The sequence below is a fragment of the Dermochelys coriacea genome, chromosome 21, assembly GCF_009764565.3.
Source record: "Dermochelys coriacea isolate rDerCor1 chromosome 21, rDerCor1.pri.v4, whole genome shotgun sequence".
NCBI classification, from domain to species: Eukaryota; Metazoa; Chordata; order Testudines; family Dermochelyidae; genus Dermochelys; species Dermochelys coriacea.
In genome coordinates, this window is record NC_050088.1 from 16,638,762 (window position 1) to 16,654,155 (window position 15,394).

The following is a 15,394-nucleotide window of genomic DNA, read 5'->3' on the forward strand; positions in this document are numbered from 1 at the left end:
TAGCCATATAAATAAGAAGAAAACTAAGAAAGAAGAAGTGGGGCCGCTAAACACTGAGGATGGAATGGAGGTTAAAGATAATCTAGGCATTGCCCAATATCTGAACAAATAAATACTTTGCCTCAGTCTTTAATAAGGCTAAAGAGGATCTTAGGGATAATGGTAGCATGACAAATGGGAATGAGGATATGGAGGTAGATATTACCATATCTGAGGTAGAAGCGAAACTCAAACAGCTTAATGAGACTAAATCGGGGGGCCCAGATAATCTTCATCCAAGAATATTAAAGGAATTGGCACCTGAAATTGCAAGCCCATTAGCAAGAATTTTTAATGAATCTGTAAACTCAGGAGTTGTACCAAATGATTGGAGAATTGCTAATATAGTTCTTATTTTTAAGAAAGGAAAAAAAAAGTGATCCGGGTAACTACAGGCCAGTTAGTTTGACATCTGTAGTATGCAAGATCCTGGAAAAAATTTTGAAGGAGAAATTAGTTAAGGACATTGAAGTCAATGGTAAATGGGACAAAATACAACATGGTTTTACAAAAGGTAGATCGTGCCAAACCAACCTGATCTCCTTCTTTGAGAAAGTAACAGATTTTTTTAGATAAAGGAAACAGTGGATCTAATTTACGTAGATTTCAGTAAGGCGTTTGATACAGTGCCACATGGGGAATTATTAGTTAAATTGGAGAAGATGGGGATCAATATGAACATCAAAAGGTGGATAAGGAATTGGTTAAAGAGGAGACTACAATGGATCCTACTGAAAGGCGAACCGTCAAGCTTGAGGGAGGTTACCAGTGGAGTTCCTCAGGGATCGGTTTTGGGACCAATCTTTTTATTACTGACCTTGGCACAAAAAGTGGGAGTGTGCTAATAAAGTTTGCAGAGGATACAAAGCTGGGAGGTATTCAGAGAAAGATCGGGATATTATACAGGAAGATCTGGATGACCTTGTAAACTGGAGTAATAGTAATAGGATGAAATTTAATAGTGAGAAGTGTAAGGTTATGCATTTAGGGATTAATAACAAGAATTTTAGTTATAAGCTGGGGACGCATCAATTAGAAGTAACGGAAGAGAAGAAGGACCTTGGAGTATTGGTTGATCATAGGATGACTATGAGCTGCCAATGTGATATGGCTGTGAAAAAAGCTAATGCGGTTTTGGGATGCATCAGGAGAGGCATTTCCAGTAGGGATAAGGAGGTTTTAGTACCAATATACAAGGCACTAGTGAGACTTCACCTGGAATACTGTGTGCAGTTCTGGTCTCCAATGTTTAAAAAGGATGAATTCAAACTGGAGCAGGTACAGAGAAGGGCTACTAGGATGATCCGAGGAATGGAAAACTTGTCTTATGAAAGGAGACTTAAGGAGCTTGGCTTGTTTAGCCTAACTAAGAGAAGGTTGAGGGGAGATATGATTGCTCTCTATAAATATATCAGAGGGATAAATGCAGGAGAGGGAGAGGAATTATTTCAGCTCAGCACCAATGTGGACACAAGAACACCAGGAAGTTTAGACTCGAAATTAGATGAAGATTTCTAACCATCAGAGGAGTGAAGTTTTGGAATAGCCTTCCAAGGGAAGCAGTGGGGGCAAAAGATCTATCTGGCTTTAAGATTCTACTCTATAAGTTTATAGAGGAGATGGTATGATGGGATAATGTGATTTTTGGCAATTAATTGATCTTTAAATATTCAGGGTAAATAGGCCTAATCCCCTGAGATGGGATATTAGATGGATGGGATCTGAGTTACCCAGGAAAGAATTTTCTGTAGTATCTGGCTGGTGAATCTTGCCCATATGCTCAGGGTTTAGCTGGTCACCATATTTGGGGTCGGGAAGGAATTTTCCTCCAGGGCAGATTGGAAGAGGCCCTGGAGGTTTTTCACCTTCCTCTGTAGCATGGGGCACGGGTCACTTGAGGGAGGATTCTCTGCTCCTTGAAGTCTTTAAACCACGATTTGAGGACTTCAATAGCTCAGACATAGGTGAGGTTTTCCGTAGGAGTGGGTGGGTGAGATTCTGTGGCCTGCGTTGTGAAGGAGGTCGGACTAGATGATCAGAATGGAAAAAAAAAAAAAAACTGTTAGAGCTGCAGTTTGAAGGAGGTGGGGTAAATCATGGTTTAGCCTACCCTGACGTGGTACAGTGTTTGCACAATATGCTTTAGGACACAAATCTGAGGCAACTATAATTTAAGGACAGTTATTTCCCTTCCGGCTGCCAGCACTAGCGTAACTACTTCTCAAAAGCTTGTGTGCTGTGGGAACGGCATCTCTCCACACAATCATTCCGGTCTGTGTATTTGAACAGATATCCCCCCATCATTTCAACGCTCAATATTTTTATGGTTCCTCGGATGGAAAACAGTTATTCCCTTAGCTGGCTCTCTGTTCTTTCATGCCCCTTCTCCTTCTTGATACAAATCTCTCTCTTTACAAGTGAGGGATTCCCTTCCTAAGAAGGGATAAAACATTTATTCCTCCCTCGGGCAAGATGCGCCAGCTTCATTCACACATGAATCTTTTCTCCATCATTTGCTGCATCTTACTACATTGGATTTCCAGTGCTCCTCTGGGTTAGCCCGTTTCCAACAGCCTCCCAAGCATCTCCTGGCAGGCTGCTAATGGGCAGGAGGAGCAGATGCCCTCTGGACAGGCAGCATAAGATGAACCTGATTTGTGAGAGTCAGAATAAAAAGCCTGGATTTATGGCCGGAGTGGATAGTTGGGAAGCCACTCCATTTAGCATCTGCAAACACAATTCTTCAAATAAGGGAAAGAATAGGGCTTCTTGATTATTATTTTTAATTGCCAAAAAATGTCACTGATCCAGTTAAAAATAGAGTTTAAAAAAAATTAAAAAATAAGAGTCTTCCTATTTCTGCAGCTGACTCCATGTTTGACCCTGGGAAGGTCATGTCACTGCTCAGTGCCTCAGTTTCCCCAGGGATAATGATATGCAACTATTCGATAAGGTGTGATGAGACTAATTTCATTAAAGGTTGTAGAAAAATCCTTGGCTAGAAGATGATAGAGAACAGTAACATCTAGCTCTTATCTAGCACTTTTCATCAGCAGATCTCAAAACACTTTACCAAGGTGATCAGTATCATTATCCTAACTTTACAGATGGGAAAACTGAGGAACGGAGATGTAAAGTATCTTGCCCACGGTCACCCAGCAGGGCAGTGGTTGAACTGGGAACAGACCCAAGGTCTCCCGAGTCCCAGCCCAGTGCTCTAGCCCCTAGAGTGAGTCCATACTTTGGCCAACCAAGTGCCACCTTCTCAGGAGATCAATGCCTGCACCTACTCAGCTTTTCTGACTGCCTCTTTGTGCAAACGGAAAGTTGGGAATCATTAGGAAAGGGACAGATAAAAAAATACCATATTGCCTCTGTATAAATCCATGGTACACCCACATCTTGAATACTGTGTGCAGATGGAGTTGCCCTATCTCAGAAAAGATAATGGAATTGGAAAAGGTTCAGAAAAGGGCAACAAAAAAAGATTAGGGGTATGGAATGGCTTCCACATGAGGAGAGATTAATAAAACTGGGATTTTTCAGCATGGAAAAGAGATGACTAAGGGGAGATATGATAGAGGTCTATAAAATCATGACTGGTGTGGAGAAAGTTAATAAGTGTTATTTACTCCTTCTCATAACACAAGAACTAGGGGTCACCAAATAAAATGAATAAACAGCAAGTTTAAAACAAACAAAAGGAAGCATATCTTCACACAATGCACAGTCAACCTGTGGAACTCCTTGCCAGAGGATATTGCGAAGGCCAACACTAAAGCAGGGTTCACCAAAGAACTAGATAAGTTCATGGAGGATAGGTCCATCAATGGCTATTAGCCAGGATGGGCAGGGATGGTGTCCGTAGCCTCCGTTTGCCAGAAGCTGGGAATGGGTGATAGGGGATGGATCACTTGATGATTACCTGTTCTGTTCATTCCCTCTGAAGCACCTGGCATTGGGCACTGTCGGAAGACAGGATACTGAGCTAGATGGACCTTTGGTCTGATCCAGTATGGCCGTTCTTATGTAGATTTGTAGCCGCCACAGGACACACTCAGTATCAGTGTGGATTGCAAGTTAGTCCAAGAGGTGACTATCTAGCAGCCATAATGTACTTAAATTTAACATCCTTGTAGTGGGAAAAGTGCTAAAGAAACCCAGAGTCGCATTTGACTTCAAAAAAGAGGAACTACACAAAAATGAAGAAGCTAGTTAAACAGAAATTAAAAGGAACAGGCACTTGGGTGAAATGCCTGCAAGCTGCATGGAGACTATTTAAAAACACCATAATGGAGCCCCAAACTAAATGTATACCCCAAACACACAAACAGTAAGAGGACCAAAAAAAAAAAAAAAAGCCACTGCTAAACAGGAAAGTAAAATATATGGCTAGACACAAAAAGGCATCCTTTAAAAATTGGAAGTCAAATCCTACTGAGGAAAATAGAAAGGAGCATAAACTCTGTCAAGTGTAAAGGTATACTTAGGCAGGCCAAAAAAGAATTTGAAGATCAACTAGCAAAAGACTCAAAGACTAACAGCAATTTTTTTTAAAAGTACATCAAAACAGAGAGCTTGCCAACAATGAGTGGGGTGACTGAACGCTCGAGCTGCTAAAGAAGCACTCAAGGAAAACAAGGCCATTGTAGAGAAGCAAAATGAACTTTTTGCATCGGTTGTCACGGCTGAGGATGTGAGCGAGATTCCATACCTGAGCCATCCTTTTTAGGTGACAAATGTCAGGAATTGTCCCAGATTGAGGAGTCAATAGAGGCAGGTTTGGAACAAATTGATATATTAAATAGTAGTAAGTAAGCTGCAAGTCTGTCACAGATCCGGAGATCATGGATTCTATGATTTCCGGGACCTTTCATGTCTTCTGCAGTGGCTGGTGCGACTGACCCCAGGAGCAGCTTGGGCAGTCCTGGAGCCAGCCACTCTGGCTGCTGCTGGGGCAGTCTTGGGCCCCCCTGCCCCACAAGTAGCAGCGGCAGCCTCTGGCTGCCCTGCTTCCCCCCACATCTTCTCCCCCACCCCCACCCCAGGACGAGCCCCTCTGCCCCATGGTGCCTGCAGCAGTCCTCAAGGCACCCTCCTCCCCACCAAAGAGCACCCAGAGTCACCCCCCTCCAGAGATTTAATCAAGGGTAGATAGTACAAGTCATGAATAGGTCACAAGCTGTGAATTTTTGTTTACTGTCCATGACTTTTACTAAAAATACCTGTGACTAAAATATAGCCTTAGTAATAAGTCACCAGGATGGTATTCACCCAAGAGTTCTGAAGCAACTCAGATATGAAGCTACAGAACTATTAACTGTAGTACATTACTGATTGCTTAAATTTGCCTCTGTATCAAATGACTGGAGGACAGCTAAGGAGATCCCGGCAATTACAGGCCGATAAGCCTAACTTCAGTACCAGGAAAACTGGTTGAAACCATAGTAAAGAACAGAATTGACAGACACATAGATGAACATCATTTGTTGGGGAAGAATAAACATGGCTTTTGTAAAGGAAATCATGCCTAACCAATCTATTAGGATACTTTTGGGGTGTCAACAAGCATGCGGACAAGGATGATCCAGAGACTATAGTATACTTGGACTTTCAGAAAGCCTTTGACAAGGTCCCTTACCACAGGCTCTTAAGCAAAGTGAGCAGTCATGGGATAAGAGGGAAGGTTCTCCCATGGATCAGTAACTGGTTAAAAGATAGGAAACAAAGAGTAGGAAACAAAAGGATCTCACAAAACTTCTTGCCTCCAACAAGCATTCCTCCATCGACCTAGCTGTATCTACACCAGAGGGTTAGGTCACTGTAACTACGATTCTCAGGGGGATGGATTTTTCACATCCTTGAGCACTGTAGCTACGTCGACCTAAGCGTTTACCATAAGCCAGGCCTAGGACACAGCTAAGCTGGGCCTAGGGACTGCTGCTGTCTGCAAAGGGATGATGTGCTCTCACAGGAGCAACTGTGCAGCCCCATTGTCTGCTAATAATACTCTGTCATGCCCCGCTGCTTCCAAAGCATCTGCACAGAGGGCAATTGGTAACAGGATGACTGAAAAGAAGGAGTAGGTTACAACTATGGCACTCTGTACCTCAAAGCAGCACCCTGGAACCCCCATATTCACCCCATCATATAACTTTAATATATTTCATACAAAGCACATCAAGCAGGATATCATATGAAAGGCCATGATCTGCTGAAACCCATGTTCTGTCAAAATACATATATTGTTAGTATGTATCAAGTTCATATATCATTGGGTGTATCAAGTTCTGAGATTTTGCTGTATGGTTGATACTGAAATATGCTGTAAGTTTGCTAGAGATATATGAAGGAGGTGATCCCCGCCCAGAGGAGGGTGTTCAACAACCATTAATCAGCAGGGGAATTGTAACCAAGGGATTTACAATTCAACAACAGTTGCACAAGACCACAGCAAAGGGACTGCTCAACCCTGTGACTCAACAAAGCCCACCAGGACATGTCTGGGCTAGTATTTTCCAGGCACATGGACTGAGGGTATAAAATAAGGGACAGTGACATCGTGCCTTGGCCTTTCTCCTCCCCCACCTATGCTGGAAGCAACAAGAACACTGAGAAGACAAACACTTCATCTGAGGAGACTGGTCCAGGCTTAAGGGAGAGGGCAGTGTATTAAGAACTGTAACATCCAGTGGGGTGAGTAAACTGCTTGATCTAAATGCTGCCTAGTGTAAAAAGGTTTAAGATTTAGATTGTGCACTTATCTTTTATTTTCTTAAGGTAACTATCTTTGACCTTTTATGCCTTCCACTTATAATCACTTACAATCCATCTTTTTGTAGTTAATAAATCTGTTTTATATTTTACCAAAAACAGGGTGTTTGGGTTAAAGTGCTTGGGAAATCTCAGCTCAGGTTACAAAGACTAGTGCAAGACCTCTCCACATTGAGGGAGGGGCAGACTGGGTAACAAACGTACACTGGCCAGGCTTATGACCTGGGCAAGATGGTACAGCTCTGGGGTGTAAGGCTCAGGAGCTGAGAGGAATTGGCTGGTGCCTTTCTTTGTGTGATTTGTGAGTGGCTCTGGGAGCATTCATGCAATCTAGCTGGGTGGGAGCTCCACATTGTGCGGAGTGATCACAGCGCCTGGAGGGGTTTGCTGCTTGTCACTAGCAAAGCAATGTGAACAACAGCTGAGGCTGGAGAGTTAAGGGGGCACAGCACAACCCCAGTTCCAGGTTGCATCCTGGGGATCCCAGTGCCCTCTCCCAGAGCTGTATAGGCTCAGCCGTGACCAAGACTGTGATCTCCCCACCCAAACAGAGCCAGAAATAGAAGACACTGGACAGCCCGGGCCTGGCATGCATCAAAAGCCCAAGAGGTGCCAGGCTTGGGTAGAGGGACATTGAAACCCAGGGGCAAGTCAAACATCTCCCCGCACATTTGGGAGAACAGAGGCCAACTCTGCCCATCTCCAACAAGTTCCAGCATCCAAAGCTAGGAGCGAGCGACTGCTGAGCCGAGGGGCCTGACCTCCAGCGATGCAACATGGCCCCCAGGTAACAGAACAAAGAAAACACAAGTCAACTGGGTAACAACAGCCCCTCTCGCGCGGGCCGGCTCCGCTCCTCTGCGGGCAACACCCCGCAAAGCTAAAGGGCCCACAGGGAGGCCAAGGCCATTGGCGGGGTTTTAACCGGGACCCCTGGGGGTTCATCGCAATTCTCCTGACGGGGTCTCGACCACCACTGGGGGATGGTGAGAGTGACTCCAGTCCCTGCCCCCATCCCCACTCCAACCCTCCCGCCCCCCAGCGCGGCCCCTCAAACCGCCCAGCCCGCTACCCCCGAGCCCCCCCAGCTCAGCATCCCTGCGGCTCCGCAGGAGGCGGCGCGGCGCGGCGCTGCCCCGCCCGCCCGTCCGTCCGTCCGTCCGTCACTCACCCGCTCGGTCCGTCTGGCCCCGGCCCCTCCGCCTCCGCCTCGCACCGTCCCCAGCCGAGCCGAGCCGAGCCGAGCCGCGGCATGGAAGGGGCGTGGCTAAATTCGAATCTCCCGCCTGGACATCACACTCATAACGTTACCGCCCAGCGCGCTGATTGGTGGCTCCCGCCCCCAGCCTGTTTCAAAGCCGAGCGTTCATTGGCCGCTCAGCAACTCGGCGCCCCCGCCCCAAGAGAGGAGGGAGCGGATTGGCTGTGGCAGCGGAAGCAGGACCGAGGGTGACGCTCCTCTTCCCCTGGGCGGAGTGTTTCCGGCGTGGGAGCAGCATGGCCGCGGTGCCCCCCGACTCCTGGCAGCCGCCCGCCGTCTCCATGGAGACCACGTAAGAGGCCGATGGGAGCCTCCCGGCGCGGGGCCTGGGTCTCTCTGCTCGGCCCAGCGGGCGGGTCCCGGGCTTCGCGCGGCGCCTTGACTCGGTTCGCAGCCGGAGCGGGCCACGGCCGGGGTCAGAGCACGGCCCGGCCCCGCCCCGCCCCGCCCCGCCCCGCGCCGGCCTCTGGCGGGGGCAGCCGCGGGGTGTCCCGCGTGGGGAGCCCCCCGGAGCCCGGCGGCTGGGCCCTGTCCGCCCGGGGGTTGATCCCCGCGCTGGGGAGGGCGGGGGCGAGTCCCCGGGCTCTGAGCCGGCACGAGACCGGCCCCCTCGCACCGCAGGCCCCGCAGGGCGGCTGGACGCCTGGCTCCGCGGGCTCTGTCGGTGGGTCGGATCGCCGGCGCTAGGGAGCCCCTGAGCCCTGTCGGTCTGTCTCCCTCCCTCCTGCAGCATGGGCACCGTCGTGCTGGAGCTGTACTGGAAACACGCGCCCAAGACCTGTAAGAACTTCGCTGAATTAGCCAGGCGAGGTTATTACAACGGCACAAAGTTCCACAGGATCATTAAAGACTTCATGATCCAAGGGGGAGATCCCACGGGGACCGGTAAGGCCCAGAGTGAAAACGGGTGGGCTGGGTACGCAACTGGGAGCCCCGTCGGGGCTTCATGGGTGCAGGGGGCGTGAGTGTCTGGGGGAGCTAAACCTCCTTGCTAGGGCACAAGCAGACCTCAAGGAAGCATGTGTGTAATCCTTGCGTGTGGTGACACTTCCTGCTCCAGCCTATGCCCTCGCCTGCGGTCCCCAGGGCTGGCCATCCCAGGGAGGCCAGAGGACTGAATGAGGAGGAAAGTAAAGAGGAAGGATGGCCCAGTGTTTAGGACACTAATATGGGACTTGGGAAAACCCAGGATCAATTCCCTGCACCCATAAAGATTTCTTGTATGACGCCAACAAAGTCACTTATGTTTTCAGCTTACGCTTAAGGCTGCATGGAGAGTGCAGATACAGTACATCTAGCTAGCCTGGGTATAAACAGTAGTGTAGATGGTGAGGCACAGCTTAGGCAAGTAGAATAGAGTGTCTGACATGCCCGAAGCCCCAGGGTATAAACCCTACATGCTCTCTAAACCCCCAAGCAGGGCCTCCCACCTCGACACTGGTGTTTTCAGCAGTGTAGTGTCCTGCTGCTGCCTCTCGCTGCCAGAGTCTTTCCCCATTGCAGTGAAAGATTCCAGCAGTGGAGAAAAGGCTCTGTTGGGGGGAGGCAGTGGGGAAAAGGCTCTGGCAGGAGGGAGCTGCTGGAGCCTTTCAGTGTAATGTGCATCTATATGTGTCATGCCTGTACTCTATACCAGGGGTCAGCAGCCTTTCAGAAGTGGTGTGCTGAGTCTTCATTTATTCACTCTATTTTAAGGTTTTGCGTGCCAGTAATAAGAATCCATGCGATCCATGCTGAGCTGCTCCCACTCTTGGCCCTGTCTGCACCCTTCACTGCCCCAGGCTGGGGCCAGAGGGCCACACCTCGGGGTGGCCGGGAGCAGAGCCCGGGGCCCGGACCCGACGTCGTCAGCAGGCTGAGTGGGGCCGGCGGCCGGGACCCCAGGCCAGCAGTAGAGCCCCCCCGGACCGGTGCCCAGGACCCGGGGCTGGCAGTGGGCTGGGTGGGGCTGGTGGGCGGAACCCCAGCTGGCAGGGAGCCGGCAGCCGGTACTCCAGACTAGCAGCAGAGCCCCGTGGACCTGGGCCTGGCTGTGGGCTGAGGGGGCCGGCAGACGGAACCCCGGCTGGCAGTGGGCCAGCGGCCAGTACCCCAGGCTGGCAGCAGACCCCCTGGGACCAGTGGCCGTGACCCCGGGCTGGGAGCAGGCTGAGCGGGGCTGGCAGATGGAACTCTGGCTGGCAGAGGGCCAGCAGCCGGTATCTCAGGCCAGCAGTGGAGCCCCTGGGACTGGTGGTCAGGACCCGGGGAGTGTGAGTGCCACTGAAAATCAGCTCGCGTGCCACCTTTGGCACGTGTGCCATAGGTTGCCTGCCCCTGCTCCACATGCTACCATTAGCGTAGATATAGCCTTAGTTGTTCTCGGTCTCGATTCCCCATCTGTAAAATGTAACTAATAGTACAGCCCTACCTCCCGGGGGGTGTGAGGTTAAATATATTACAGATTGTGAGATGCTTCGATTCTATGGCCATGGGAGCCCTATTAGATACGTTACCTGGAAGCAGAGTAAGTGCCCAGTGGCAGTGTGAAAGCGGCAGCGGCCCCTAACCACCACGGTCCCAGTTTCTAGACTTGCAGGTTCCTACAACATGAGCACTTCTCTGTTCTTATTAAGACAGTAAATATCATAATGCCACAATATAAATCCATGGTACACCCAGTCCTTGAACAGTGCAATGCAGTTCTGGTCACCCCATCTTAAAAAAGATCTATTAGAAAGACAACAAAAACAATGAGGGGCACGGAACAGCTTCTGTGTGAGGAGAGATTAAGGAGACTGGGACTGTTCAGCGTGGAAAGAGACGACTCGGGCTGTGATCGAGGTCTGTACAATCATGACGGGGGTGGAGAGAGTGACCAGGGACGTGTTGTTTACCTCTTCATATGACATAAGAACCAGGGGTCACCCAATAAACGTGCTGCCTATTAATTTCAACACAAACAAAAGGAAGTGTTTCTTCACACAGTGCACAGTCAGCCTGTGGAACTTGTTGCCAGGGGATGTTGTGAAGGCCAAAAGTATAACAGGATTCAAAAAAGAATTAGATCAGTTAATGTAAGACAGGTTCTTCAATGGCTGTTAGTCAGGATGGGCTCTTGTTATCTCTAAACCTCTGACTGCCAGAAACAGGGACTGGATGGCAGGGGATATATCACTTGATAATTGCCCTGTTCTGTTCATTCCCTCTGAAGCATCTGGCACCAGCCACTGTTGAAAGGCAGGATACTGGGCTAGATGGCCCATTGGTCTCATCCAGTCTGGCCTTTCTTAGTCTTTGGCCTCACCAATGTTCCTGTGCTGGCTGATGATTTATACACGTCTGTCTCCCTAGTTTTTATTGCTGAGCATCAAACGTTGGCAATAGAATTGCTCAAACCCCATTTCTTAGACTGTTGGCTGGCACTTGTATGACAGTGAGAGTAGTTCTGAATGGTTATCATGGCTTTCTGAACTAACACATCTGCTTTTATTGGCTGGGCAGGCAGAGGGGGTGCATCCATCTATGGAAAGCAGTTAGAAGATGAACTTCATCCAGAACTAAAATTTACAGGTAAATGCCGTTTGATGGATTTGTGTGGGTGTTTTTGTTTTGTTAATCTTGCAGGTTGGGCATAGCACCAATTTAGGGCTCAGTCCCACAGTCCTTATGCAGAAGTCATTAGGAGTCTGGGTAGAGTGAGGGCTGCAGGGTTGGTAGTTCTTAACGACAAATGAAGCATTAAAGAGACTGTTGGCAGGAAATGAAAAAGTAAAAACTAACTAGGGTCGCCAAGCAGACAAATAAACAGTAACATGCTAGCCTCTCCTCTTTACACGAATGGAATCAAGGAGCTATAACCCCTAAGCCTGCAGAGTTAATGCTGCAGCTGTCCTGTTTTCAGCTAAGTAGTCTCTTCCCAAGAATAGTTAATCAGTGGTCTAACACCAGCAGAACTCCTTGTGCTAAATCACAAATCCTGAGGGCTGAATGGTATGATTGCCTCCTTAAAATTATTTCTGTGAATTAAGGTAAAGGTTGGCTTGGTTGTTACAAACACAATGTTCCGAATTCGGCTGGGAGTGCAGTGTGGCGATAGGCTTCCTGTGTAGTACAGCTAAACTGTTCTTGTATTATAATTCAGCTCTTAAAGACCTCAAATGCGAGGGCTCTTGGGTCCCCTTCTGTTGTTTATACAGGAGTTACAATGCACTGGAGTCCTTATGGAAACAAATCACAGTATGTGAGTCTCACTTAATCAAAATTACCCTAGCTGAGCACACAAAGGATGTTTAACAGGAGTAGAGAGTAACTGTAAGAAGCTTTTTGCTGTATTTAAATTCATGTTTGATTCTGGTAATTAAGCCATATGACTGGATCCTTAGTTGCTACCAGAAGTAATTGGCTTAGGAAGAGACTGATCTGTTTTTTGGGTTTGGTTTGGTTTTTAACTGAAACTGGCTTCAGATCTTCAGTCTAAGGGCACGTTACTAACTCGTACCCTTTCTTTCAAAGGTGCAGGAATCCTTGCCATGGCTAATGCCGGCCCAGACACAAATGGCAGTCAGTTCTTTATAACCTTGGCACCAACCCAGTGGCTCGATGGGAAGCACACTATCTTTGGCCGTGTTTGCCAGGGGATCGGGATGGTGAACAGAGTGGGCATGGTGGAGACAAATGCCCAAGATCGCCCAGTTGATGATGTGAAGATTCTGAAGGCTTACCCATCGGGTTAGACCAGAGTTCTCTGCAGTTAATGTGTTGGCACTCCCGTGTGTTAAATCCTGTATCCCCCATGGGATTGTCCTGTCATTCCAGGGAATGCAAGCCAGTGGCTTAGGCCCAACGTTTACCTACTTTACAATCTATTTGAGCTTTTTTTTTTTTTTTAAAGTAAAGTGGATTTAAAAATATCTACAGTTAGTTTGCCCAGGAACTAAAGTGAACCGGATTCTTTTCGAGAGTGCTGGCAGTGCTGTTTCTCTGAGCTGCCTCCTGCCATGCTGGGGAAAGGGTCTCTTGTCAAAGCCTCGTGGCCTGAAATCACCCCTGCTGAGCCCTGTTTTGGTTGGTGTGCCCAGCGTGCAAGTACTCACCATGCCACCTCTCTGCTCTCTGTTCTGGCAACTATCTCGTGCAAAGGCCACGCAGAGCACATGGCTGGCACACCATGCATGCTTACAACTGCGAGGCAATCCAGTGTGCAGGATGGCTCTTGGGTCTCAGCAGCAAAGGAGCAATAACAGGGTTACAGCACCCTCTCCTTTGAGGGTGAGGAAGTTGGCATGTCGAGTTAAGGAAGATTCTAATCAGGAGAGTCTGACATTTATTGGTAAACGTTGGGCCTAGCCAGCTTGACAGCATCCCCTTTAACATGCTGTGTGAGCTGGGCAATCAGTGACTTTGTCTTATTTTTCCACAAGACAACCAAAAGGCCATGTTAATCTATAGGATCATTTGAACCAAGAGTACAGTGGAACATGATTAATGTGCCAAACTGGACTAGGAGAACAGGCAGTGGGAACTTTTTCCCCAACTCCCAAGAGTCTACTACAGCAGGTGGGGCTACCTTAAATGTCATTTTATTTTTAGAATTAACTTGTAAGGAGAATCTACAGCTTCCTGGAGAAGCTCAGACTTTTCCATGGCCTCTAGGATGGGGATACTGAATCCCCCTCTCTCAAAGAACTGAGTTACTGTGAAATCTAATTCAATCCCCCCTTACAGCTCCTTGTTGCAGGAAGACAGGTGTGTGCATGCTTGTGAGACCAGTGTGCTCTTGTATACTCTTTGTAATACATGGATTTTTCTTAAAATAAAGATCTGAAAGGCATTCTATAGAGAACACGGTTGCTGATGTGTGGCAGGACTCAACAGTGTCAATGGACCGGCAACTCCATTGCTTTAATACAACTTCTTCTAAAGTAGAAGGATCTGCCTCAAATGCCACTGAAAGCATCTCCTGCTGTGTGCTTATCTGCTGGCAAAACTTAATAGTTTCCAGGGCGTCCGATTGAAGAGCTTCTCTACTGGGGGGACAGCAGTCTCCTGAAGAGAGGCAGGCAAGCAAACAATGACTGGTTTGTTTCAAGAGGACTGCTCTTGCAATAGCTGCAACAGGCTGAGGCAAGTTCACTGCTGCTATGATCTCTGGCCCTGGAAATGCTAACTAGGTAGAGGGGTGTCTGGTTTCACTGGGTGTGCAAAGGTGACTCCTGCAGGGAGCTGGTTGCTCAGACGAAATCTTTCCACTCACCTGTGGTACCCTGCAAATGTATGTGACTCCTTGAACGACCCGATGTCTAGTTGGCAGCTGGCATCAAGCGGAGTGCCCAAGGGTTGGTCCTGGAATCGGTTTTGTTCAACATCTTCATTAATGATCTGGATGATGGGATGGATTGCACCCTCAGCAAGTTCATAGATGACACAAATCTGTGGGAGAGGTAGATATGTTGGAGGGTAGGGATAGGGTCCAGAGTGACTTAGACAAATTGGAGGATTGGGACAAAAGAAATCTGATGAGGTTCAACAAGGACAAGTGCAGAGTCCTGCATTTAGGAAGGAAGAATCCCATGCACCGCTACAGATTAGGGGCTGCTAAGCAGCAGTTCTGTAGAAAAGGACCTGAGGATTACAATGGACAAGAAGCTGGATATGAGTCAACAATGTGCCCTTGTTGCCAGGAAGGCTAATGGCATATTGGGCTGCATTAGTAGGATCATTGCCAGCAGATCAAGGGAAATGATTATTCCCCTCTATTCGGCACTGGTGAGGCCACATCTGGAGTATTGGAGACATTCCAGAAGACTAGAAAAGGGGGAATACAGTGCCCAGCTATAAAAAGGGAAATAAGGACAGCCCTGGGAATTACAGACCAGTCAGTTTAACTTCTGTACCCGGAAAGATAATGGAGCAAATAATTAAGAAATCAATTTGCAAACACTTTGAAGAGAATGAGGTGATAAAAAGCAGTCAGCAAGGATTTATCAAGAACAAATCATTGTCAAACCAATTTGATCACTTTCTTTGACAGGGTAACAAGCCTTGTCGATGGCGGGATCAGTAGATGTGGTATATCTTGACTTTAAGGCTTTTGATACTATCTCACATGACCTTCTCATAAACAACTAGGGAGATACAACCTAGATGGAGCTACTATATAGTGGCTGCATAACTGGTTGGAAAATCGTTCCCAGAGAGTAGTTATCAGTGGTTCGCAGTCATGCTGAAAGGGTGGGGTCCATAATGAGTGGGGTCCCCTCAGGGATCGGTTTTGGTCTGGTTCTGTTCAATATCTTCATCAATGATTTAAATAATGGCATAGAGAGTACACTTTTAAAG

General features: G+C 48.0%; 2 protein-coding genes across 2 annotated transcripts in view; one reads left to right on the plus strand and one right to left on the minus strand.

Annotated features, from left to right (window-relative positions):
* The window catches only part of PSRC1 (proline and serine rich coiled-coil 1), a 28,906-nt gene extending 20,820 nt beyond the window's left edge, over window positions 1-8,086 (minus strand). Inside the window, exon 1 of the mRNA XM_038380048.2 lies at window positions 7,985-8,086. The gene's annotated coding sequence lies outside the window, so the exon portion shown is untranslated. The remainder of the gene's footprint in view (window positions 1-7,984) is intronic.
* Window positions 8,087-8,143: 57 nt separating this feature from the next.
* Window positions 8,144-13,886, plus strand: PPIL1 (peptidylprolyl isomerase like 1). Its single transcript, XM_038380275.2, has 4 exons — window positions 8,144-8,366; window positions 8,805-8,959; window positions 11,558-11,626; window positions 12,569-13,886. The coding sequence occupies exons 1-4, from the start codon at window positions 8,311-8,313 to the stop codon at window positions 12,787-12,789; spliced, it is 501 nt and encodes a 166-aa protein (XP_038236203.1). The 5' UTR covers window positions 8,144-8,310; the 3' UTR covers window positions 12,790-13,886.
* Window positions 13,887-15,394: the final 1,508 nt, after the last annotated feature.